General features: G+C 37.5%; 3 protein-coding genes across 5 annotated transcripts in view; 2 read left to right on the top strand and 1 right to left on the bottom strand.

Annotated features, from left to right (window-relative positions):
- LOC131769528 (uncharacterized) overlaps positions 1-26,627 on the bottom strand; it is a 102,570-nt gene that overhangs the window by 53,487 nt on the left and 22,456 nt on the right. The window lies entirely within an intron of this gene.
- LOC131773280 (tetratricopeptide repeat protein 28-like) overlaps positions 1-26,627 on the top strand; it is a 57,363-nt gene that overhangs the window by 14,352 nt on the left and 16,384 nt on the right. The window contains exons 5-6 of one of the 3 annotated variants that reach the window (XM_066160786.1): positions 1,530-1,597; positions 2,790-7,392. The exons of the other annotated variants lie outside the window; for them this stretch is intronic. Coding sequence (XP_066016883.1) covers positions 1,530-1,597; positions 2,790-6,299 — 3,578 coding nt within the window. The 3' untranslated portion in view covers positions 6,300-7,392. Of the gene's footprint in view, positions 1-1,529; positions 1,598-2,789; positions 7,393-26,627 lie in introns of those variants that run through there. 3 annotated transcript variants of the gene reach the window in all.
- Positions 11,484-26,627, top strand: part of LOC131785000 (tetratricopeptide repeat protein 28-like) — a 16,116-nt gene continuing 972 nt past the window's right edge. The window contains exons 1-6 of the mRNA XM_066160788.1: positions 11,484-11,691; positions 14,114-14,262; positions 18,045-18,206; positions 18,475-18,552; positions 19,156-19,223; positions 22,351-26,627. The exon at positions 22,351-26,627 is cut by the window's right edge and continues 972 nt beyond it. Of these exons, the coding sequence (XP_066016885.1) occupies positions 14,166-14,262; positions 18,045-18,206; positions 18,475-18,552; positions 19,156-19,223; positions 22,351-25,785 (3,840 nt within the window). The 5' untranslated portion in view covers positions 11,484-11,691; positions 14,114-14,165 and the 3' untranslated portion in view covers positions 25,786-26,627. The remainder of the gene's footprint in view (positions 11,692-14,113; positions 14,263-18,044; positions 18,207-18,474; positions 18,553-19,155; positions 19,224-22,350) is intronic.

Below are 26,627 nucleotides of genomic sequence, written 5' to 3'. Positions count from 1 at the left end.
GTCAAAAAACAGGAAAATAAGATAACAGAAGGATTTAGAACTTTCTAGAAGTGTCTTCTTGAAAAAAAAGATGAACAATTTTTACTTCTCATGAAAGGTCACGCAGTAACCCTACAAATATTACAACTACAATACTATACGTGGTATTTTTTGATGGTGGAAAGTGGAAAAAACATTTTCCAGTCTTATTTTCTGGAAACATGACGTAGTTAATGAATTTATGGGGCTACTGGTACTGGCTCCTACCAAATAAGGGGGGCAGAGTTTCCCGTCATTCGCGGTATGGAAAAGCCGAAGTTGTTACACTCGGGAACTTGTACGTCAACAAGCATTCGACATGTGACTTTAAAATCTCCTCTCCTGTTACAGTTTCCTTATTGTAAACTGTGCGATGATAATAATAGACGATCAAAGTATATGCTTATGAATGTTTTGTTCTGTACAAGAGCTCTATGTCCTGATTTTAGCAAATTTTCAAAGTAATAAACGACTGAAGAAAGAAACGCTACGATTTTGCCATTGCATCTCTCTAAACGTAAAACTTTCCATTCCTACAAAAAATCTCGAAAGTTTTTCATATTTTTTACCTTTCTTGATCAATCATCTTGTATAAAGAGCAAAAAAATGTAGGTTTATTTTGTCAAGTGATCGCCTAGAGCAAGAATTGCGTGACAGGTGTAGTTGAGAGAAACTTGTCACAGTCGCAGATTTTAAAAGGCATCCAAGACAAAAATACGGTAGTGCCCAAATTTTTTTGATGATTTTCAGAGATGAAATAATGGGTTATAAAGGGTAATTAAGATTAGTGTTGTAGCTTTCTGGCAACGGAAGAGATATTTGACCTCAAAGTTGTCAAATATTTGGGTGAATCGAAAAGTCTAAATACACAGTAGTATATTTGCCTCTGTTGATTGACAAGCCGTCCATCAAACTGACTGATACTCGCGGCGGCCATTAACTAAGGATGTAAAAATATGTGTGCAATTACTCAAAGTAATCGGTTGAATACCATCGCAGTGAGAGCTTCATACATTTTACCTATTTGAAGCGATTTCCTTGGTGAAAACCAAGAAAAACCGGGGGGGGGGTGGTCTATATCCCTCCGGAAAAACTAAAACAGAAACCAGTCTGTTTTTTTTTAGTTTTGGGCTAGACCCTTTAAATTGGCTAAGTTTCACTAAAATCGGTGGGATGGCACGTAGCACGACTGCTGGTGTTCTCGTGGACACGCTCTTAAGTCACTATCTGGCTGTTTTAAAAAGAAGCATCAGGACTTAACTAACTCTTAGTGTTTTTGTGGGAGTTGTTGATCCCAATTTAAATGTTCTTGGAAGTTTTAATTGTCTGTAAAGCTAAATAAATCTAACTGAAACCTAATAGGGCCTGTTTATTCTTTTCCGTTTAGTTTTTTTGTTTTGTTTTGTTTTGTCTTTTTTTTCTTCTGGTCTGTAATGATTTCAATGGTTTCAGGTTCTTTTCTCGGAATTGAGCTACAGTAATAGTATGCTTCTTTGTGTTGTTGCCTGCAGGAGCCACTGCTTGTGTTGAATTGAAGAGATTTGAAGAAGCAATCAGTTGGTGTGATAAGGGACTGTCAGTATCCTTTGAAGGAATCTTTCATTTTTAACCGTGGGTATAATGGAAATAGTTTCCATAATTTGATGTTTCAAGGGAGAAAATACAAAGAAGGGTATTTATTATGATGGGAACTTGTCAGCTCACATACTTTAAGTGTGTGTTATTAAGAAACGTAGGAAAAGTTATTACCTCATGACTTATTAAAGATATTACTCATTTTAGCCAATTTGACTTAGTTATACTATCCATGCCAATAACTGGTACATTAGTTTAGATAACCCTTTAATTCAGAGACCAAGTTTGTAATTATCCTTACTGTTAACCGTACGATTTTTGTAATGTTAGTTCAAAGAATTCAGCACGGGATCAACTAATTATCCCCAAATTGATATTTTTTTTACTCTCAACACTCATCTGATTGATATTGTATTGCTATTGTAAGGAAAAGTTCTCTCTTGGTCACTCATGGGAGCTAAAGGGTTAAAAGACTAATATTCATCCAGTTTATACATGGTACGTGGGTAGATGATCTCTCTAAAACAAGCCAGAACAAAAAGCTCGGTAATGTTTAGATATCTTATGCAGATTTTCTTGCCTTCGACCTTTTTCCACTACTTAGAGACTCGGAAACTTTCGTCCTGCTTTCCTATGGACAAATAAAAACTTTAAAGACACGTATTGGTGTTGTAGACTCATTTCTTCCACTCCTGTAAAACATTCGTCTGCTGTTAAAGCTATATTAATTTAAAAATTGAGCAAGTGCTGCTCAGTTTTTGGAAACTAGGGATTAAATTTAGATATTTCGCGTTAAATTTTGAGGCTGCACACTGAAAAAAGATTTTTTGAAATGTAAATTTACTTCATAACTGACTTTAAGACTGAATGTTACTAAACCATCTATCTTTCATGCAAGCCCTCCTGAAGGGCCATTTTATAGTTGTGTACTTAGTTGCCAAGCCTTTGATTTGGAGTAAAGCTGAAGATGACCTTGTTGTGATAGAGACCAGTGTCTAGAAACGATAATAACAAAGTAGTTTGCTTTAAATAGCAGCAATGTTTTTATTATAACAAGGTCACCCTTAGCCACACTCCTGTTCAAAGGCTTGGGAACCAAGCACGCAAATGTTAAAATGGACTATCATAAATCAATATGATCAGAAAAATAATATTTCTTTATTTTTTCCACATTTTTAACCCTTAACATAAAAAAGATTGAAAAAAACAATAGGATCTTGTTGTCATTAAGACTTCAGTCTGTCAGTGAAGTGGGAGATAAGTCCATGGAGGAAAAAGATCCTATTAGTCATGACCATGGTAGTGCAAGTTCAGGTGATGTCAAGAAAGTCATAGATCTCTATAATCGGGGGGAAAAAGCCATAAAGTACCTCAACCTATATCTTAAAAAAGCTAAAGAAGTAGGAGACAAGCATGGGGAGGGTAACGCTTATGGCAATCTTGGCAATGCTTATCACCGTCTGGGTGATTTCAAAAAAGCCATAGAGTACCACAACCTACATCTTAAAATAGCTAAAGAAGTAGGAGACAAGCATGGGGAGGGTAACGCTTATGGCAATCTTGGCAATGCTTATGACCGTCTGGGTGATTTCAAAAAAGCCATAGAGTACCACAACCTACATCTAAAAATAGCTAAAGAAGTAGGAGACAAGCATGGGGAGGGTGGTGCTTATGGCAATCTTGGCAATGCTTATATTAGTCTGGGTGATTTCAAAAACGCCATAGAGTACCACAACCTACATCTTAAAATAGCTAAAGAAGTAGGAGACAAGCATGGGGAGGGTGTTGCTTATGGCAATCTTGGCAATGCTTATTACCGTCTGAGTGATTTCAAAAAAGCCATAGAGTACCACAACCTACATCTTAAAATAGCTAAAGAAGTAGGAGACAAGCATGGGGAGGGTGGTGCTTATGGCAATCTTGGCAATGCTTATTTTAGACTGGGTGATTTCAAAAAAGCCATAGAGTACCACAACCTAGATCTTAAAATAGCTAAAGAAGTAGGAGACAAGCATGGGGAGGGTGGTGCTTATGGCAATCTTGGCAATGCTTATATTAGTCTGGGTGATTTCAAAAACGCCATAGAGTACCACAACCTACATCTTAAAATAGCTAAAGAAGTAGGAGACAAGCATGGGGAGGGTAACGCTTATGGCAATCTTGGCAATGCTTATGACAGTCTGGGTGATTTCAAAAACGCCATAGAGTACCACAACCTACATCTTAAAATAGCTAAAGAAGTAGGAGACAAGCATGGGGAGGGTAACGCTTATGGCAATCTTGGCAATGCTTATCTCCGTCTGGGTGATTTCAAAAAAGCCATAGAGTACCACAACCTACATCTTAAAATAGCTAAAGAAGTAGGAGACAAGCATGGGGAGGGTAACGGTTATGGCAATCTTGGCAATGCTTATGACAGTCTGGGTGATTTCAAAAAAGCCATAGAGTACCGCAACCTACATCTTAAAATAGCTAAAGAAGTAGGAGACAAGCATGGGGAGGGTGGTGCTTATGGCAATCTTGGCAATGCTTATATTAGTCTGGGTGATTTCAAAAACGCCATAGAGTACCACAACCTACATCTTAAAATAGCTAAAGAAGTAGGAGACAAGCATGGGGAGGGTCGTACTTATGGCAATCTTGGCAATGCTTATCACCGTCTGGGTGATTTCAAAAAAGCCATAGAGTACCACAACCTAGCTCTTAAAACAGTTAAAGAAGTAGGAGACAAGCATGGGGAGGGTAACGCTTATGGTAATCTTGGCAATGCTTATTTTAGTCTGGGTGATTTCAAAAATGCCATAGAGCACCACAATCTACATCTTAAAATAGCTAAAGAAGTAGGAGACAAGCATGGGGAAGGTAACGCTTATGGCAGTCTTGGCAATGCTTATGACTGTCTGGGTGATTTCAAAAAAGCCATAGAGTACCACAACCTACATCTTAAAATAGCCAAAGAAGTAGGAGACAAGCATGGGGAGGGTACCGCTAATGGCAATCTTGGCAATGCTTATATTAGTCTGGGTGATTTCAAAAAAGCCATAGAGTACCACAACCTACGTCTTAAAATAGCTAAAGAAGTAGGAGACAAATGCTTGGAGGCAATTGCCTACTATTCACTAGGATCCGTTTTTGAGTTGCAAAGTGGACTGCCAAAAGCCGTTGAACATTACCAAGCTAGCATAAACTTATTCAATTCCTTGAGAGAACTTCTAAAATCTAAAGATGAGTGGAAAGTTAATTTTCGAAATCAGCATCAAATGGCGTATACGGGTTTGTGGAGAGTTCTCGTAGAACAAGGTAATGTAGATGAAGCCTTATTTGTTGCTGAGAAAGGACGAGCTCAAGCTCTGACCGACCTCATGGAATCCAGTTTTTGTGGTGGAACAAGTCACCACAAGGGAGAAGATGAAGATTTCGCAGTTTTAAAAAACGTTCCATCAAAGACTGTCTTTCAGGCAGTGGACAAAGCTCACGTCAATCTCTGGGTTGTGTCCGGAGGAAAACAAGTTCAGTTAAGACAAAGTAAACTCAAAGGTTTTGTTTCAGAGAATAGTGGATCTAGCCAGTCCTTTGAGTCGTTCATGCTCGGTGTCTATACACAACTTGGTGTTTGTTCTAATGTGAGATGCGAGAATCGATCTTTAGATGCTTTGAGGGAGGGCCGTTCAAAAGTGGATGAGAAAACCAAAGAAGCCAATCCTCAACCTCACATCCAACAAGACGGATGCTTGAGCAGTTTGTATAATATTGTTATTAAGCCGGTGGCTGACTTGATTGAAGGGGATGAGCTACTCATTATTCCTGATGGACCCCTGTGGATCGCTCCTTACGCTGCATTGAAGGATGGTAATTCTAAATACCTGTGTGAATCGTTCACAATCCGAGTCGCTCCATCGTTAGCAAGTCTTAGACTTATTGCCGATTGCCCAGATGATTATCACAAAAGCAGTGATGCGTTACTTGTAGGAGATCCGTGGGTATCCGAGGTTACTAACAGCAAGGGAGAGAAAGTCCTCGAGCAGCTTCCGTGTGCTAAAGAAGAAGTAGAAATGATCGGAAAAATTCTGAATATCACGCCAATCACTGGCAGACAAGCCACGAAACGTGAGGTGTTGAAAAGACTCAGTTCCGTTTCCTTAGTTCACTTTGCGGCACACGGATGTGCGGAAACTGGCGAAATTGCTCTTACACCTGACCTAGACCGAATATCTACTGTGCCTACGGAGAAGGGGGATTACATTTTAACGATTCGAGATGTGTTGAATGTTCAACTTCGCGCCAAACTTGTTGTGCTCAGTTGCTGCCACAGTGGTCGGGGCGAGATCAAGGCCGAAGGTGTGGTTGGCATTGCGCGCGCTTTTATGGGGGCTGGTGCTCGGTCTGTTGTGGTGTCCTTGTGGGCGATTGATGACGAGGCTACTCTCCAGTTCATGAAATGCTTTTATCAACACCTTGCAGAAGGTAAACCTACAAGCAAGTCACTGAACCTGGCCATGGAAAGCCTCAGAGAATCAGATGAGTTCCACGAAATCAAGTACTGGGCGCCCTTTTTGCTGATTGGAGATGACGTCACTCTTGATCTCATGACTATTACGCAGTTCGCAGAACCACATAAACATAAGACTCGAAAGCGAAAACTCAACCATCTATTTACAGGTGTTCCAATGAAAGTCCACAAATGTTCCAGTAATCAAGCCGAGTAAACATTCAGTTAGGCAATAGGGCAAGTTTTCTACCAAGAGAAATTACACCTTTAGCGAGCGAAATTACGATAAACACGAAATAAGATAGAACTTACCGACTGTTTGGAGTTTAGAGTGACCATAACTCAACAATTTTGGTGAGCAAAATATGCCAGTACAAACACGGCGACTGGTTCTTTTTCTACATAGCGCATGGCCGATGTCCTGGATGTTGACGTCAAAATGCAGGCACGCGATGGGAGCCTCAATGGCAAAGGAAATAGAAAATTTGAATTTAAAATCACATAAATCAAAAATTGTCTTTTTTTTTAAATCTTAAAAAGAATGAAAAAACGGTGCAGAAACGTAGAAGGTTTAAATTTTTTCTAGTTTGGCAATTTTTCGTTATTTTTCATTACTTTTTACTTTTTTGTTAAATGGAACTTGAGATGTGTAACTTTACTTTGGTGAAGAAATAAAACAGTCTATTTTATTATATTTTGATCAGTGGAGTTGTCCTTTTTTTTCTTACCTTTACAAATATAAATGCTTGCGAAGAGAACGAAATGTAACAAGGCTTCTGTTATGAATACCTGCAGTAGTTGAAGGCGATTACGAGGTTTCCGTTTTCGCCAAACTGACGCTCGGCTCCATTCCTTTATTACAATTAGTTGTATGGGAAACAATTTAAACGTTTTTTCATATGCATCACCAGGAGCTTGTCCACAGGGTTTTATTTACGCTTATATTCTCAGCCTTTGATAAGTTACAAAAGTTGGCGAAATTTTAATTTGAAAAATTTGATTTGCAATTTTTGCAGCCATATGTTAATTAAACTTGGATGATTTTCCTTCATCATTAATTCCTTTGTTACAAGTTGAGATTATCTTCATTATTTCTTTTCAATCCATCTTAATGCAATCCAATTCTATCAGTGCCAAGATTGCCATTCTAAGCTTAATTTCAAGAAGTAAACATCAGAGATAATGTTATTGAATTTACTGACTATATTTTTGACATTAGACCTTCTTTTAGGGGTGTAGTCAGCTTCTAGTCCCGTAGGCCCGGCCTACCTTTTTTTTCTTTCGCCCTGCAATAATATGACTCTTTCAAATTTTGAAAAAAAATTGGAATTTCTTAGGGGACAGGTCTATAACAAGTCAAAAAGCTGGCTACAACCCTGTTCTTAATCAAATAAGTTTGGTCAATTTTAGTCCGTTTTATCGGATACTAATCTGTTTGTTTTTAAGAACCACGACAGAGAGGTTAAAAATTTTACTTATAATCTAACCAAGGAAATAGCGAAACAGATTTCACTGTAACTGAAGTTTCCATAGCTGTAACTTTCAATGCATGTGAAATGGAATTAGTTGTTTTTAGTAGTAAAATATTTACTCCCGTAAACTAGAGAAGTAATTAAAACGAGCTGTGTAGTCCTCAATGGGAATTATTTTGGTGAAAAGGTTCATGAATAGATGTAAAATTTAATCCGTAGTTGGAAAGGTTCAAGGCTTCAGCATAAAATTTTTAATTTTTGAAAATTCGCTGTTATTGCTCTAAATTTACCTTAGTGGAATTTGAAGATGCCTGATAATATCTTTCTTAGATTTAAGAATTTATACTTAGGTACTCAGAGTACGCTTTTTAATTAGAACCCGTTTTGTGCACAAAAGTTTAAGATATACACAGCTGTTTTAGAAGAAAGTTTCGTAAAATCAATCTTAATTTTGCAGATTTTTTTAACTACCATTGGTATGTGCTGGTATAAAATGTAATAAATAACCTCGCACATGGTTGAATATGATGTAACGTAGGATTTTAAAAACAAGCTGGGACAGTTTTAACCTAGCATGCTTTGTACAATGTCAGTGTAGTTCGTGTAAAGTGTTTGATACTATTTTTAAATACAGTTGAAGATAATTGTTCATTTACCTTAGTTTAATTAACTCATCCACTCCCAAGTTCTGAAGAAAAATTCTCCCAAGAGATGAGAATGTGTTTCTTTGTTCCTTCATTCCGAGAATTTATTGTTACATTACGTTTCTATCAAAAAATTATCCTCCAGTTTGGATTTTCTCAAATTCTTATTGACACCATGTTTTTCGGTGTATTAATACTCTGAGGAGAATTTAAATTATAAAAGTCTTGGGAGTAAAGGGGTTCATTTCAGTGTCTCTTTTTAGCGCGGTTTTTACTTAATGCCTTTGACAATTTAATGCAGTTCCTATGGTACTTATTTCTTAACTTCTTTGTATAAGAGAAATATCCAGTGTATAAAATACAAAAACCGCGTTAATTTTCATTGTCTGTCTCCATATTGTTAGGATTCACGTGAGATGCAGAGAGAACAGGTCCTATGCCCGGCGGAGTTCAATGCTTGTTTTGACCCGCGCGCACCAAGTTGATAATGTGTGCAGCTGACAGTTACTAACATTCCATGCTTCAAGCCCCCACCCACTCAACAAATGCCCGTTGTCTCTTTGATTGTATCTCTGCCACTGTCTATCGTTCTCCATATTGTCATACGGGTTTTGAACGCCAACGGACGTGTTCATACTTTTGCGCCTTTTTCACCTTTTTCCTTACACAAATTTTTACATCTTTTCACATTTGCGCATCCCTTTTTACTGCTTTCTTTTGTTCCTTAGGATTCGTGACATGAAGAAAGATTGGTGTTAAAAACATCCAAGGTTCTTGTCCTCCAGCCTTATTTAACGTTACTCTTTAAATGGCGAACCTTTTTTATGTGTATTTACACCATCAACAGAATTACGTAAAAAAGAAAAGCTTTGCTGTTTCAGTAATTGTTGAATGTTTTTAGTTTGAAAAAAGCACGAAATCTGCAAAAGAACAAAGGCAGTTTAAAAATTTCTTACGTGATTAACTTTATTTTCCTTGGCTGTATATATCTTTATCCTCCATGTAGTAAACATTAAATTTGTATTTGATATGTTCGAAGCTTAAGGTAATAAGAATTACATTTTTTTAATCGTTAAATGCAGAATTAAAAACATCTAATTCAAAATAAAAAAATTCAAAGTAGATTTAAAAGTTCAGTAGTTTTTCTTAATAATTGGTAATTCATATGTCAGCGTCCGTTCATCGAGATATAAAACGCGTGGGAAGTTTGGAGAGCATGAAAGATGTGTAAGAATTGCTCGAGGCGTAGCCGAAAGCAACTCTAGCTTCTTGTTTTATAACATTTTCAACCCGATGGTTTAACTGTTGTAAAAGGGTAAATATTCCCTCTGCTACGCTTCGGCGCGTTGATAATTTTATTTAAGGAAAACATTTCGCTACGCTGTAAACGATCTTGTCTTAGATTGGTCAAAAAACTGACAGGTGAAATCACGCGTGTTAATGAACTTTATTTTCTGATTGAATACAAAATTCTCGCGGGATTTGTTTGTGACGTCATGAGCGTGCACAATAGGAATATGAAGCAAGCTTACGCAATTAAATTTGATGAGACAAATTTACGCGCTATGTTATGATTTGTTTTGATGGCTGTTTCTTTAATTCAATCAAAAAAGGAATTGAAAATCGAGGTGCACTAAATTTAAACGGGAAACGATATCACGACATTTCTCATATCTTAAATATAAAGACAAAAGCAATTAATATTGAAGTAAATTTTCGTCGGTTTTGATGTATCGACGATCGAATTGTTTTTAATGCACCGAACCGCGTAGTTTGAAAACATGAGGATTATTTCTCACAGGAAGCTGTAGCTGAATGTCATTTAGTTAAACCCGCTTTAACTTGGCATGTTTTGCTGATGTGATTGGAACACATTTTGTTCTTAAAACACTGGAGCTCGATGAACCCTAAGCCTTGAGTATGTCATTTAATCTGGAAATACCCAGGGGCATAGCCAGAAGGTTCGTAATTATCCTTCATGTTTTTATAGGAGGTTCTTAACTGAATAACTCTTTTGAAAATAGCAGAAACACTTAAATTATATTTATCTAGACAGCACTTTGTATGCTTTGAAGATGAAAATTCTCTGAATTTCCAGGCGACTTCGGTCATTTCGTCTCTTATTCGGTCAACGCACGGTTGAAATAGTTTTTTTTTATGAGCCGCAACGTGTTGGTCTGAAACTTATGGCAAGTTAGGTATTTATTTTTAAAGCACATTATTTGTGCTCAATTGTTTAGATTCCTTTCAATCTAATATATCAAGCTTTACGTCATCAACTATCTTTCAACTGTAGCCAATAACGGCGCGCTATTTGATTGGAACAAAAATAAAAGCATATAGAGATGCAGTCTACTGATTAGGCTTCTTTTAGTTGCTTTTAGCCTGGCACCAGCGGCGGGCATTGTAATTAACAACGCATGAATAAATGGGACTAGTTTTTAAGGAATCTGTGGTGCTGCGTTGGTGAAGGTTACCACAAGATAATTTAGGTTTATAATCCAACTGCACAAAGTAGAGTTCAAATAACGCGAATATATATACCACATGTATACTGCGATATTGTACAGCTGGTTATTTTTTACTGTTAAAAAAACCTGTTTAATGGTCGGCTGCGCTTCTCTATCCGCTTTGTTTTTCCCGCCTTATGAGAAATGAATAGAAAGACTTCGCAGAAAAAAGTTGGATAACAAAACTTATTAGACGTTTTTGGTGTGAAGTATTGCAATTGGTGAGTATTTTTACTAGTTGTTTGTATTTTGACCCACCTCACGGGCTCGTCAAAATACGGCACAACTTGAGCTCGTAAAAATTCTCAGCGATACTACACATCAAAACGTCTATTAAGATATATGTATTTTCACTCGCTGTTTGTATTTTAACGAGCCTGTAGGGCGAGACAAAACGCCAGGTAAAGAAAATCCAAAAAATCCTTTCAGAAAAAAAAACTGGATACGTATCCCCTGAACCAGTGCGGTGGCACTTACTCTTCGGGCTCTAAAGTCCTCTAAAGGATATGCAATCACAAAATGAGAATAAGATAAATAACAGTCTATGTTCACGCTGCAGCAAAATTTCTATGAATATATTCCGAGAGGAATTTGTTTCAAATATTACAAAGACTTAAGAATGCTAATGAGAACTTGTGAAAGTGAGATGAAATATTGTAGTGGACCTTAAAAGATGCGAGAAGCATGCGAGAAATACTGAATTTTTATGTAAATAAACACGTTGAGGAGGCACTTCCGGCTTCAAGCTTGCACAGTATTATGGGCCAAGGGACTCCCCTTTCATTTTCGCAACCCGCCATTGAGATTCTTCGCTCTAAAATGTAGCTTCCGAGTCATTCTTGGTACTTTCTCAGTCTTAGTGACTTTCTTTCAAACATTTCCATGATGGATTGAGGAATCAAGGTCGTAAATCAGTCAAACGTGCCTCCCATTTCCGCGACAGAAGTAAGAACGCATGGTTGAATCAGATTTGTGAATATAAGGTAAATACTTTTATTTGGAGTTTCTCAGGTAACATTTTCTCCTTCAAATGTTCTCAATCTGTCCTAATTTTCTTTGATGTCCGGCAATGTAAGACTTTCCTGCAGTTAACTGACGGGGATTGCCAACTTTTATTTGATTCTGGCGTGTATTAATTGTATTGACGCTTAGTGTTACTTGTAAGCTGATTGAGATGAGCTTACATGAACATGTTACAGCTATCGAATTCACAAAAATTATAAGCCAATACCTGGAATATACCTTGGAAAAAATAAGTAATTTGGGGAAGTTAAAAGGAATATCCAAATTACCTATTTGATTTAGTGCCAGCGCTGAATTGATCGAAACACTCAGTTTCGTTTGCGTGTCATGTGCATGTGGTGCATGTACACGAAAGTGTTTTGTGCTAGCATTCATGTCTGGATTACGTGTTAACTCAAATTGCTCCCGTATTTAAGATGCATTTAATCAAAAAGCGATAAACATTTCCAGTGTATTTCATGTTTTTTTTTTTTTATAATTTTATAGTTTGAGAGTAATTTTTCTTTTGGATAGACTGCTTAGATTGTCCTTCCAAACTGTAATGTTATACTGATTTCCTTGTTAAATATTGAGACAAGCTGATTTTTCTTCAAATGCCAGCTAGTAATTTATTGGAAGCGTCCTTTTAATTAACTGCATTCAAGTTTAGGAATCCAATTCATCAACTTGTAATGATTGATTGGTATCTGTCGTGAGTAAAGTTTCACCTTATGTCATCTAGCTTCTAATCAATATATGATCAATCAATGATCACATCAAACTGATGCTGCACGCATCCAAGTATGTGTCTGGTGATAATTTATGTTATCACATGGCAAGGTAGGCTTGGGGTAAATCAAAAGTTCTGATTGGTTATTACTTGGTCAGGATTTTGCCACATACACCATCCTTGCACCATACAGACAATCGCAAAACATGTAAATTCAAAGCAAACTAGTTTAGTCCAAGTGACATTAATGCATGACAATTACCTTGCTTTCTTGAGCTGTACTGGGGCATATTGGTACGGTGCCATTTCTATACTGCCACAACCTAGGGCCAATCTTCTACAGTAAAGCCCTGGTGCTTAACTGGTTAGTTAGAAGGTAGTACTGGCTTTTGTAAAAATAATCTACAGTGTACATGTATCTTTGGCTATTTTAAATTCCAGTACAATTGAGTTCCTTGTTACTCTATTTTTATTGAATTTATTTGTACATAAAGACAGCAAGCAAGGATTATTTGATATTTAAAAAACAAGCCATTTTGATTATCAGGAGCATTAAAGTTAGCATCAAAGACAAATCAGTTTTGTGCACAAAACGATGAAAACATGAAATGAATACAAAACAATCAGTGAAATGTACATATACTAGTAAACCACAAATGTCAGCACTTGTACCAAATTGAAATCCACTTCAACATACATCAGCATGCATAAATGTATATATTTCACTGTTTTTCCAGCAATAAGTGTAACAGTTGAACTAACACTCACCTATACGAATATGGGTGTTGGCTCAACTGTAGGAAATTGAATGAAAGAAATATATCTTTACTAAGTTTTGACCTGTAATCCCTATTTAAAAATCAGATAAGAGAGTTTTTCTTTGGTGTTGTAAAGTTTGTTTCTCATGAGAGGGGATTCAGCATAAACTCTCCCCTCATGCAGAGACATGCATGGTGGTCTTATGATTAGTGAGGTGGACACATGGTCAAGAGGTCTGCATTTGTAGCCTGGCCTGGCCTGTGCTGGACTCAGGGTCAAGGGGTCTGGGTTCCAGTCAATGTGTTGTGTTCTTGTGCAAAACACTTTACTCTTACAGTGTCTGTCTCCACCCAGGAGTATAAATGGGTAGCAAAAATTAGTTAGGGAAACCTGATAAAATGCTAGGGGGGTGAAAGGGGGCGGGGGGGAATAACGGTGGAATGGACTTGCATCCTTCCAGGGTTGGGTAGTAATACTCCCAGTTGCTTCATGTAAGGAAACCAGGATTAAGTAAAGCTCAGGCCATGGACGGGTCACTTTTCAAATCCAGATGTCACCTAACTATCTACCACCTCTAAGTTAAATGATTTAAATTGCTACTGTTACAAATTATAATTATGAACTTGAAACACACAGATGTTGATTTTTGCCCAATTTATTTCAGTCAATTGTATAGGAATGTCTTAAGTAAATCTTGAAATTTATTGTAATTAGAAGTGAATTACTGTTCATTTAAAAATTAATGCTTGTTTTGCTTTTTGTTTTGTATTAATATGCTATTAATATTTTAAAATTGCTTGTGATTTTGTGTCTATGTATCCCTGCCATTCTCAGAAGGGTAAAAATATTTAGTTTACAATTTGGGTAATATGTTGAGCTAATTTTTTTACTATTTGCAACCATCTTTTTTTCAGGCTAGGATTTAAAACAGCAACTTTTTGTTAGAAGTATCCCCTTACAGTTGCTATGGCTAAAGAAAGAAGTCCAATTAAGGTTCCATCTGAAAACGAAGACTTACCTAACATGGACAATGCTCCAGATTTTGACGAGGACACTTTACGAGGTGAGCTTGGTTCAACTTTGGCTTCAGTCACTGTTAAAACGTTTTCTATTTCACCAGTCTCAAGAACAAAAGCAGATGTGGAGAATGATATTAATACACTGCATGACCACTTTAAAGGATGTTTGGCCAGTCATGACTCTCTTCTATGATTACAATATGTTGTTCATTGACTGAGAGGATCTATGACGTATTTGTTATTTTTCTTTTTATAAGTTCAAAGCAAATACACAAAGTTATAAGTAAAGACTTTATTTGATCATCATATAACATCCATTTTATAAGTTTGCATCATAAGTACAGTATTGTGCAAAAGTAATGCAAACGGAATTCGACGAATTTCGTTATTTGTTCTGACGATCTTTCGTCGAAAGTTCGGGCGAAAATTCGATCGAAAGTTCGAGGCCTCTTAAGCGACATTTCGTTTGAACAAAGGGCGCTTTTTCGTTGAATTTTCGCCTCAAAGCGAAACTTCGCGGCGGAAAGTATCTCTTCGATCATTAGTGTTCGAAATTTCGCTTCGAACTGACAATAGACTTTCGCGAGTAATCAAGTTTGTTTACTAACCATGTAAGCGACACGAAATATACATATAAACGGAGACACTTCATATTTGAGGCTAAACACAGTAGACAAAAGGTCAAAATATCGAAAAGCATCACGCCCGATTCTGGGCTCGATTTGTGTTTGACAACGAAAGTAAATCGGAAAAATTGTCCCAAGCGTCACATCAACTTCAGTTTCCTGACGTTTGAAGAGGCCTAAACCATCATATCCAATTCAGAGTTCGATTAGTTTATAACAATGAAAGTAAATCGGGATGAATAGCAATTCCGACCAAGAGACATGTATTTCTTGGAAATAAACTCTCAAATGATTGCAATAGTTTTTAAAATTAACCTAAGTACAACGCTTTTTAACCAGACGGAGCAGAGAATGTCTTTAGTGTGTTTTCAAACGTTTTCTATTGGGAAGAATGTTCCTCGTTTATTCGTTTTCGATCCCTGCGCAAATAGACATCACCCATATCGCTGATTGCAGCATGCTTTGCAGATATCACAACACCATGTTTGTTCGGAAATATTTATTCTTCACAACAAAACACTGAATACCAATTGGCGACGACTGAAAACAACAATTAGTTTAGTCACATTGCTCTATTTTTTTGTAAATTCTGACACGATAAAAGGAACCAGCGTCGTCTCTAAAATGCTGCAAAACAAATCAGCGTCCATGATGCCATCAAAGATACAAATCTTCGTGGCACCACTTCTGCTAATCCCTCCCCAGACATGCACTTTGAGTGGGTGCTTAGGTTTCGGCTTTCGCTTTGTGGGCTCATTTGCCATTCTAAAGCAAGTGCGGCGATACGCCTAAAGGGAAATCGAACACTCGTCGCTAAAAATCACGTTGTTGAAAGTGTCACCACTTTCTTGGACGCGTTGTGCGAACTCTAATCGCTTGACTTTATTTGCGTCACGGATTAGCTGGCAGTAGGCGGTCCGCTGCAAAGTCCAACCTTGCTGTCTACGAACAGTGGACGCACTCACGCAGATTCCATGTCTCTCCAGCTTCTTCTTTATCGTATTGCTGGTCGTCTCGTCATCCCTGCGCATTTGCTGATCTACGAAAGTTTTTGCTTCCGTAGACAGCTTTTGAGGTCTTCCTGATCGAGGTAAATTTGCCACGGAACCGGTAAGTCGCAACTTTTTAATGATGGGCGTAATACTGGAAAAGCTCACTAGCAGCCCTTCGTGTTTCAACGCTTTCAGTATTTCAGCTGGGTTGAGGCCTTGCTTGTGAAGGATCTCGATTCTATTTCTAGAATAATTTGAAACTTTTGCCATGATTACTATCAAAAGTAGAGTACATAAATGATCCCAAACGCATCCCAAATGATCCCAAACGCATCGACACAACAACCTGTGTTGCCATGGTTGCAAACAATTTAGGGCGCGCGGAGACTGGAATCGTAGCGGGAAATTTTATCGGAGTATTACATAGTGTAGTAACCAACCACAAATTCAACCAAATCTTTTTGAGAAGAATGAACAATACAACGAATTTTCGCCCCGAAAATTCGCCGCATAGAACGAATTTTCGCTCGAAATTTCGAGTCGCATTTACGCCATCAAGGAATTTGTCGCCGAAAGTTCGAGCCGTTCAAAACAATACATGCCTCGAAAATTCGCGGAAATGACGTCGTCAAAGCCAGGAATTTCGCCGAATTTCGTCGACAGGTGTTTGCATTACTTTTGCACAATACTGTACCATCATCATCATCATCATCATCATCGTCGTCGTTTTCATCTTTCCATTATATTATGCAACAATCAATTGAAAGTTTCAACTTCCCCTATGCAACCAATTCCAGTAGAGTGCAAGTGTTATATCATTGAATATGGAGGTGTTTTAAACCCTTGACACCCTAAAATCGGTATCCATATTCTCCATACTATTCTTTGTATGTTTCTTTTGGTACTGAAAAAGAGAATTCATTTGAAGATCAGTGCTTCTTAGGTTGGTGATCATTTCCTTTATTCTCATGAGCTTAGTGAATGATTCAGCAGTATTACTGTAAGGAGAAGTGAGATGCTGGTCACTCTTAGGGTTTAAAGGATTAAGGTGGTGTATTGTTTGTGAATGTTTAAATATACCCTCCTCACCCTCCTCACCCTCCTCACCCTCCTCACCCTCCTCACCCTCCTCACCCTCCTCACCCTCCTCACCCTCCTCACCATCCTCACCCTCCTCACCCTCCTCACCCTCCTCACTCTCCTCACCCACCTTGTTTGTATATCAGAGCATGCATGTTGTCATGTTGTTAATTAAAACAACATGTTGGATTCCTTTCAAAGGTGTTGTTTACTGTTTGTGTTAAATCTGTAAATACACTACAGGTTGATAGTGAACTTTCATTAACAAATGGCTGAAAAAAGTCTACAAGGTCTAAGTTTTAAAGCTTGGTCAATTAGCTGAAAGTCAAGTAGCTAATTACTTTGTTTTTTGCATAAAAATTGTGTGAGGCATTTGAACACATTTATTGATTTTGCTTGTGGAATAGAAGTTTTGGGAAACCTATCTCCAAAAGTTTAAATGCTCAGGGGTTTGCTTCAAATAGAGTGATGTTAAATTCTCATCATTATTATTACCACTGTAGTTGTAACCCACATTATTAACATCATATAAATATTAATCTCATCTTCTTTATCATTATTCTTATCATTTATATAATAACTATTTTTCTATAAGTAATATATTGCTTCTGGTTTTTATGATTGCAACATTTGGATCTTATTGACTCATTAACAAGCTATCTAAATGTATTAAAGGCAGTAGACTCTTCTACACTTATAATATACTGACTCTCCCTGATTATCAGGGAGTCTCACAAACACAGAATGAGACTCTAATTTTCTTGATTGCACTTAGATTGTTTCAAAGTAGGGATTACACTTTCTTCTAAACAACAACCACAACAGCGACTGAGTCTGCTTGGCTGAGCTTTCAACCAAAAAATCTCTCATGAATTTACTGAATGGGGTGTGTCCTGTGAAGGGAGCGGGGGTGGGGGGTGGGGGGACTGCACACATCCTCCAAGCTTTTCAGGGGATGGGTCAAGTCAGGCAGGTGCAAAAGTGGTCACTGGCACAAAAGGAAAAATCTGCACATTTTAAATCTCCAGATCTTGGCAGCTTTGCTTATACACTAATTAACTAAAACAGATAATTATTAACTACAACCACAGACTTTGACACAAATTATTTCTTATTTTTTCTTTGCAGCTGCAGCTGATGGTTATAGGAATGAGGGTAATGAGGCCTTCAAGAAAGGAGATTTCATTAATGCTATTCATTTTTACACCAAAGGAATTCAAATGAACTGCAATGAGAAAGAACTGAAGGTCAAACTGTACCACAACAGGGCTATTGCACATTTTAAACTTGGTAAGATGATGAGAGCTTTAATATGCATTTTTTTTCTCTTTTGAAGCTATTGAGTTGTCAGTAGTAGTTTTCTGAGAAAGGTGATAATTTGTAATGCATCCCAGAAAAATATACATCTTATCTCAATTGGCCTCTCAAATATAAAAAGAAGTAACCTCTTACCCCAGATGTCAGTGAGCATCGCAAGTTTTTCCCAAAATTATTGTAATGGAGTGGTGGTTGGTTTGCTACATGTATGGCTAATCAGAGATATTTATTTTGATAACAGGAAATCACCAGGATTCACTAAGGGATGCAGAAGCAGCCATTGAGTTAAATCCAACTTTCCTTAAGGCAATTGTGAGAGGTTAGATATGTTAGCTGTGCTATAATACTAATAATAAAAAAAAATGAACTCAACACTCTAAGGTTAGATGAGATTAAATGGAGTTCAATCTTGTCTCAATTGAGTTTACTTAAGAGGTCGAGACCACCCTGATGTACATTTGCATCCAGCTCTTGACTGCTATACAACTACTTTCCATTAATTATGATGAGAATATTATTTTGAGCTGGATGAAGAACTCAGTGGGTAATGCAAAGCAAAATTTCACCACCAGTATTTTTGTTCCTTTTAAAAGCTCACTGAGTGAGGTAGTCTCAGGTGTCAGATATGTTAAATCACTATCTAACTGTTTTAAAAAGAAGTAAGGATCAGGACTTATGTAACTCTTTAGGTAAAGAATTGTCAGCCCCAAGTTAAATGTTCTTAGAAGTTTCAGTTGTCTTAAAAGCTAAATAAATCTAACTGAAACTTAATAGGACCTATTTATTCTTTTCCATTTAGTTTTTCTGTTTTGTTTTGTCTTTTTTTTCTTCTGGTCTCTAATGATTTCAATGGTTTCAGGCTCTTTTCTCAGAATTGAGCTACAGTTTGTAATAATATACTTCTTTGTGTTGTTACCTACAGGAGCCACTGCTTGTGTTGAACTGAAGAGATTTGAAGAAGCAATCACTTGGCGTGATAAGGGATTAGCTGTATCCTTTGAAGGAATCTTTCATTTTTAACCATGGGTATAATCACTATGAAATCAAAAACCATGAAAATCTTGTGAAATAATTCATTGTAAATTCACAGATTTTTCACAGGATTTTCATGGTTAAATCAACGACATTTTCATGGTCTCAGTGCCATTAAAAAGACCTGAAAAATCCCATGAAAAACCTGTGAAATTTTTAATATTCACGACCCGTGAAATATTGAGTAAAGTGACCTAGAAGCCATGAAATACCCATGAGAATGGCATTTCATGGCCTTTTCAAAGGTACTGAGAAACCCATGAATTTCATGCCCAAAAATTTCATGGTGTCAGAGTTCACTAGTTTTTAATGGGTTGCAGCAAATCATGACCCATATGTAAAAAAAATCATTGACCATGAAAATTTTCCTTGAATTTTCATGACCTCTCCATGGTATTTTCATGGCACATGAAAGTTAATTGCCGGTTAGTTTTCGTGGGGTTGTTAGGAATATGCAAGCACCATGAAAATTCTTTGGAAACCCTATGAATTTGGAATTAAAAAGTCTTTACTTTTCTTGTACCAAAGACTGTACTACAGTGTATAGCTTGCAGTATACCATAACTGTAATACATATGCTATCACTTAAATTATTGTCGTACAAGCACACACACATGAAAGAGATGACCAGATGTCTGGATTCTCTGATAGTTTATTTTGTTTCACCCGCTGTACATAAATATTACTTTTGGATTCCAAAATTGTGATAATCCAGTTTATACTTTCTTAAATGAAAAAAGGTGGTGTGAAATTTTCTGCAATAAAATTAAGATGTTAATGATTTTCAGCTCTATTTTGATATCACTGATTTTCCTTGTGGAGACAGATTTTGCTCCTTCATATCTCTTTACTCTGATTTAAATAATTGTGGCTGTACATTAAAAATATCTCTGTATATTAAAACTATTTTGAAGGTATATCATAAATAAATTTGATGTGAAAAATATTTGGACGAAATAATTGAAAATATACTCCTTCGTTTAATGTATTTTTGTCTAAACTTCAAATTCGTCTAATGTCATCTGTAAAATGTTATGGACAGTTATTATAATGTCTGTTTATGAAACAGCATTCATGTAAATTTCTTAATATGTTTTACACATGTGATCAATACTCTCAAGGTAACTAACAACAAAACAATTACCAACTTTCTGCACTCTTGCATGTGTGAAGATATATCTATGGCTGACTATGTCAGTGTCTCTCTGTTTTGGCCACCTGAATGTGCAATCCTTTTTTTTGGTTATCATTACTATTTGCATCTTCATCATCATTTGGACCAAGATGGGCTGCTTTAGCAAGTTTGTATTTCCTTTCATCAGTTTTGTAGACCAACACTCTTCACTGTTTGCAAAATAAAGGGAGCACATCATTAGTTATCTAAGGGCCTTTCTTACGTACGTAGTAAACCTAGAAATGGATAACTCGCCAAAACAGGTTCTTTCCAACATGAAGCGGTCAGATACTAAGCGATGCAATGTGTAAGTGAGGTGAGGTATTTCGTATTCAGAATTTGACTGTATTTTTTATTCCTAGGAGCGGTCGTAAATATTTCCATACAAACTGATGTAATATTTCGCTAGATGATCATCTCACAGCTGGAGCTTGGGCCGCATGTGATGGAATTTGAACAAAAGCATTATTCAATTTGCATTCTTTTGGCTAAGTGATTTGATAACCCTATTGGAGAACACCATGACACTTGCTTTACATATCCTTTTAAGCAGCATAGTTCAAAAAGGGAGCCATAGAATAGAGTCTCCAATTTTGAAGTTAAATCAATATGTAGCGCACGGGCTCCGATGTTTACGCGTGATGAGATGACCAAGCTTGAACTTACCCCTTCACATTGTAATGCATCGATAACTTCATCTTGAGGAAACTTCTTTGAAAAAACTTTTCAGACGTTCCATTGCTTTTCATTTCCATTAATGGAAATAGTTTCCATAATTTGATGTTTTAAGGGAGAAAATACAAAGGTATTAATTATGATGGGAACTTGTCAGCTCATACTTTAAGTGTGTGTGATTAAAAACGTGGGAAAAGTTATTACCTCGTGACTTATTGCTGATATTACTCCTTTTAGCCAATTTGACTTAGTAATACTATCAATGCCAATAATTGGTATATTAGTTTAGATAACCCTTTAATTCACAGACCAAGTTTGTAATGTATCCTTACTGTTAACCGTACGATTTTTGTAATGTTAGTTCAAAGAATTCAGCATTGGATCAACTAATTATCCCCAAATTGATATATTTCTTTTTACTCTCAACACTTATCTGATTGATATTGTATTGCTATTGTAAGGAGAAATTCTCTCTTGGTCACTCACGGGAGTTAAAGGGTTAAAAGACTAATATTCATCCAGTTTATACATGGTACGTGGGTAGACGATCTCTCTAAAACAAGCCAGAACAAAAAGCTCGGTAATGTTTACATATCTTATGCAGATTTTCTTGCCTTCGACCTTTTTCCACTACTTAGAGACTCGGAAACTTTCGTCCTGCTTTCCTATGGACAAATAAAAATTTTAAAGACACGTATTAGTGTTGTAGACTCATTTCATCCACTGCTGTAAAAAATTTGTCTGATGTTAAAGCTATATTAATTTAAAAATTGAGCAAGTGCTGCTCAGTTTTTGGAAACTAGGGATTAAATCTAGTTATTTTGCGTTAAATTTTGAGGCTGCACACAGAAAAAAAAATTTTGAAATGTAGATTAACTTCATAACTGACTTTAAGACTGAATGTTGACAAAACATCTACCTTTCATGCAAGCCCTTCTAATGGGCCATTTTATAGTTGTATACTTAGTTGCTAAGCCTTTGATTTGGAGTGAAGCTGATGGTGACCTTATTGTGATAGAGACCAGTATCTAGTGACGATAATAACAAAGTAGTTTTCATTTATAAAAGCAGCAATGTTTTTATCATAACAAGGTCACCCTTAGTCATCGCTCTTGTTCAGAGGCTTGGGAACCAAGCACGCAAATGTTAAAATGGACTATATATTACATATCAATATGATCAGTAACATAATCCTTTTTTGTTTTTTCCACATTTTTTAACCTTGACATAAAAAAGATTGACAAAAACAATAGGATCTTGTTGTCATTAGGACTTCAGTCTGTCAGTGAGGTGGGAGATAAGTCCATGGAGGAAAAAGATCCTATTAGTCGTGACCATGGTAGTGCAAGTTCAGGTGATGTCAAGAAAGTCACAGACCTCTCTAATCGGGGAGAAAAAGCCATAGAGTACCTCAACCTATATCTTAAAAAAGCTAAAGAAGTAGGAGATAAGCATGGGGAGGGTAACGCTAATGGCAATCTTGGCAATGCTAATTTTCGTCTGGGTGATTTCAAAAAAGCCATAGAGTACCACAACCTACATCTTAAAATAGCTAAAGAAGTAGGAGACAAGCATGGGGTAGGTAACGCTTATGGCAATCTTGGCAATGCTCATTTTAGTCTGGGTGATTTCAAAAAAGCCATAGAGTACCAAAACCTACATCTTAAAATAGCTAAAGAGGTAGGAGACAAGCATGGGGAAAGTGGTGCTTATGGCAGTCTCGGCAATGCTTATCGCTGTCTGGGTGATTTCAAAAAAGCCATAGAGTACCACAACCTACATCTTAAAATAGCTAAAGAAGTCGGAGACAAGCATGAGAAGGGTGGTGCTTATGGCAATCTTGGCAATGCTTATTTTAGTCTGGGTGATTTCAAAAAAGCCAAAGAGTACCACAACCTACATCTTAAAATAGCTAAAGACGTAGGAGACAAGCATGAGGAGGGTGGTGCTTATGGCAATCTTGGCATTGCTTATTGCCGTCTGGGTGATTTCAGAAAAGCCATAGAGTACCAAAACCTACATCTTAAAATAGCTAAAGAAGTAGGAGACAAGCGTGGGGAGGGTCTTGCTTATGGCAATCTTGGCAATGCTTATGACTATCTGGGTGATTTCAAAAAAGCCATAGAGTACCACAACCTACATCGTAAAATAACTAAAGAAGTAGGAGACAAGCATGGGGAAGGTGGTGCTTATGGCAGTCTCGGCAATGTTTATCACCGTCTGGGTGATATCAAAAAAGCCATAGAGTACCACAACCTACATCTTAAAATAGCTAAAGAAGTAGGAGACAAGCATGGGGAGGGTGGTGCTTATAGCAATCTTGGCATTGCTTATTGCCGTCTGGGTGATTTCAGAAAAGCCCTTGAATACCAAAACCTACATTTTAAAATAGCTCAAGAAGTAGGAGACAAGCATGGGGAAGGTAGTGCTTATGGCAATCTTGGCAATGCTTATTGCTGTCTGGGTGATTTCAGAAAAGCCATAGAGTACCAAAACCTGCATCTTAAAATAGCTAAGGAAGTAGGAGACAAGCGTGGGGAGGGTGGTGCTTATGGCAATCTTGGCAATGCTTATGACAGTCTGGGTGATTTCAGAAAAGCCATAGAGTACCACAACCTACATCTTAAAATAGCGAAAGAAGTAGGAGACAAGCATGGGGAGGGTCTTGCTTATGGCAATCTTGGCAATGCTTATGACAGTCTGGGTGATTTCAAAAAAGCCATAGAGTACCACAACCTACATCTTATAATAGCTAAAGAAGTAGGAGACAAGCATGGGGAGGGTCTTGGTTATGGCAATCTTGGCAATGCTTATTTTAGTCTGGGTGATTTCCGAAAAGCCATAGAGTACCACAACCTACATCTTAAAATAGCTAAAGAAGTAGGAGACAAGCATGGGGAGGGTAACGCTTATGGCAGTCTTGGCAATGCTTATGACTGTCTGGGTGATTTAAAAAAAGCCATAGAGTACCAGAACCTACATCTTAAAATAGCTAAAGAAGTAGGAGACAAGCATGGGGAAGGTGGTGCTTATGGCAGTCTCGGGAATGCTTATGGCCGTCTGGGTGATTTCAAAAAAGCCATAGAGTACCACCACCTACATCTTAAAATAGCTAAAGAAGTAGGAGACAAATGCTTGGAGGCAATTGCCTACTATTTACTTGGATACGTTTTTGAGTTGCAAGGTGGACTGCCAAAAGCCGTTGAACATTACCAAGCTAGCATAAACTTATTCAATTCCTTGAGAGAACTTCTAAAATCTAAAGATGAGTGGAAAGTTAATTTTCGAAATCAGCATCAAATGGCGTATACGGGTTTGTGGAGAGTTCTCGTAGAACAAGGTAATGTAGATGAAGCCTTATTTGTTGCTGAGAAAGGACGAGCTCAAGCTCTGACCGACCTCATGGAATCCAGTTTTTGTGGTGGAACAAGTCACCACAAGGGAGAAGACGAAGATTGCGCAGTTTTAAAAAACGTTCCATCAAACACTGTCTTTCAGGCAGTGGACGAAGCTAAAGTCAATCTTTGGGTTGTGTCCGAAGGAAAACAAGTTCAGTTAAGACAAAGTAAGCTCAAAGGTTTTGTTTCAGAGAATAGTGGATCTAGCCAGTCCTTTGAGTCGTTCATGCTCGGTGTCTACACACAACTTGGTGTTCGTTCTAATGTGAGATGCGAGAATCGATCTTTAGATGCTTTGAGGGAGGGCCGTTCAAAAGTGGATGAGAAAACCAAAGAAGCCAACCCTCAACCTCACATCCAACAAGACGGATGCTTGAGCACTTTGTATGATATCGTTATAAAGCCGGTGGCTGACTTGATTGAAGGGGATGAGCTACTCATTATTCCTGATGGACCCCTGTGGATCGCTCCTTACGCTGCATTGAAGGATGATAATTCTAAATACCTGTGTGAATCGTTCACAATCCGAGTCGCTCCATCTTTAGCAAGTCTTAGACTCACTGCCGATTGCCCAGATGATTATCACAAAAGCAGTGATGCGTTACTTGTAGGAGATCCGTGGGTATCCGAGGTTACTAACAGCGAGGGAGAGAAAGTCCTCGAGCAGCTTCCGTGTGCTAAAGAAGAAGTAGAAATGATCGGAAATATTCTGAATATCACGCCAATCACTGGCAGACAGGCCACCAAACGTGAGGTGTTGAAAAGACTCGGTTCTGTTTCCTTAGTTCACTTTGCGGCACACGGATGTCCGGAAACTGGCGAAATTGCTCTTACACCTGACCTAGACCGAATATCTACTGTGCCTACGGAAAAGGAGGATTACATTTTAACGATTCGAGATGTGTTGAATGTTCAACTTCGCGCCAAACTTGTTGTGCTCAGTTGCTGCCACAGTGGTCGGGGCGAGATCAAGGCCGAAGGTGTGGTTGGCATTGCGCGCGCTTTTATGGGGGCTGGTGCTCGGTCTGTTGTGGTATCCTTGTGGGCGATTGATGACGAGGCTACTCTCAAGTTCATGAAATGCTTTTATCAACACCTTGCAGAAGGTAAACCTACAAGCAAGTCACTGAACCTGGCCATGAAAAGCCTCAGAGAATCAGATGAGTTCCACGACATCAAATACTGGGCGCCCTTTTTGCTGATTGGAGATGACCTCACGTTTGGCCTGATGACAAAGGAAAGAGAAAATTTGAATAGAAAATCAAATAAATGAGAAAATTTTATTTTGCATCTCAAAAGAATGAAGTAGGAACTTGGAAGGTTTAAATGTTTCTCTATTTTAAACAATTTTTGGCTATTTTTCTTTACCTTTTATTTTTTTTGTTGAATGGAACTTGAGATGTGCAACTTTACTATGGTGAAGAAATAAACCAGTCTATTTCATTATTTGATCAGTGGAATTGTCTTTTTTATTTACCTTAACAAATTTAAATGCTTGCGAAGAGAGCGAAATGCAACAAGGCCTCTGTTATGAACGAGGTTTCCATTTCCACCAACATGTCACTTAGCTCTGTTCCTGTATTACAATCAGTTGTATGGAAAATAATTTAAAGTTTATTTCTTTTACTCAACCAGGGGCTTTTCCACCGGATTTTAATTACCTTTATGCTCTAAGCTTTTGATAAGCAAAGAAACAATTCGTCATTTGCAAAAGTTGGCGAATTTTTATTTCCAAAACTTTAATTGAATATGTATGTGAATTGAATATGTGAATTGATCTTAGACCGTTTTCTACATCATAAATTACTTTGTTACAATTTACCTTCATCTTTACAAAAAAATTGATTACCATTTTGAACTCAATCCATTTTAATGCAATCTAGTTCTGTCAGTGCCAAGATTGCCATTCTAAGCTTAATTTGAAGAAGTAAACATCAGAGATGATGTTATTAAATTTAATAACCATATGTTAGAGACATTACACCTACTTTTAGGAGTGTAGCCAGCCTCTAGTCCCGTGGGCCCGGCCTACAATTGTTTTCTGCCCGCTTGACTTTTACTAAAAGAAAATATGACTCTTGCAAATGTTGAAACTAAAAATTGAAATTTGTGAGG

The sequence above is a fragment of the Pocillopora verrucosa genome, chromosome 13 (genome assembly GCF_036669915.1).
Source record: "Pocillopora verrucosa isolate sample1 chromosome 13, ASM3666991v2, whole genome shotgun sequence".
In the NCBI taxonomy this organism is placed as follows: Eukaryota; Metazoa; Cnidaria; class Anthozoa; order Scleractinia; family Pocilloporidae; genus Pocillopora; species Pocillopora verrucosa.
The sequence above is the reverse complement of the archived record's forward strand: the minus strand, read 5'-3'. Positions and strand labels throughout refer to the sequence as shown.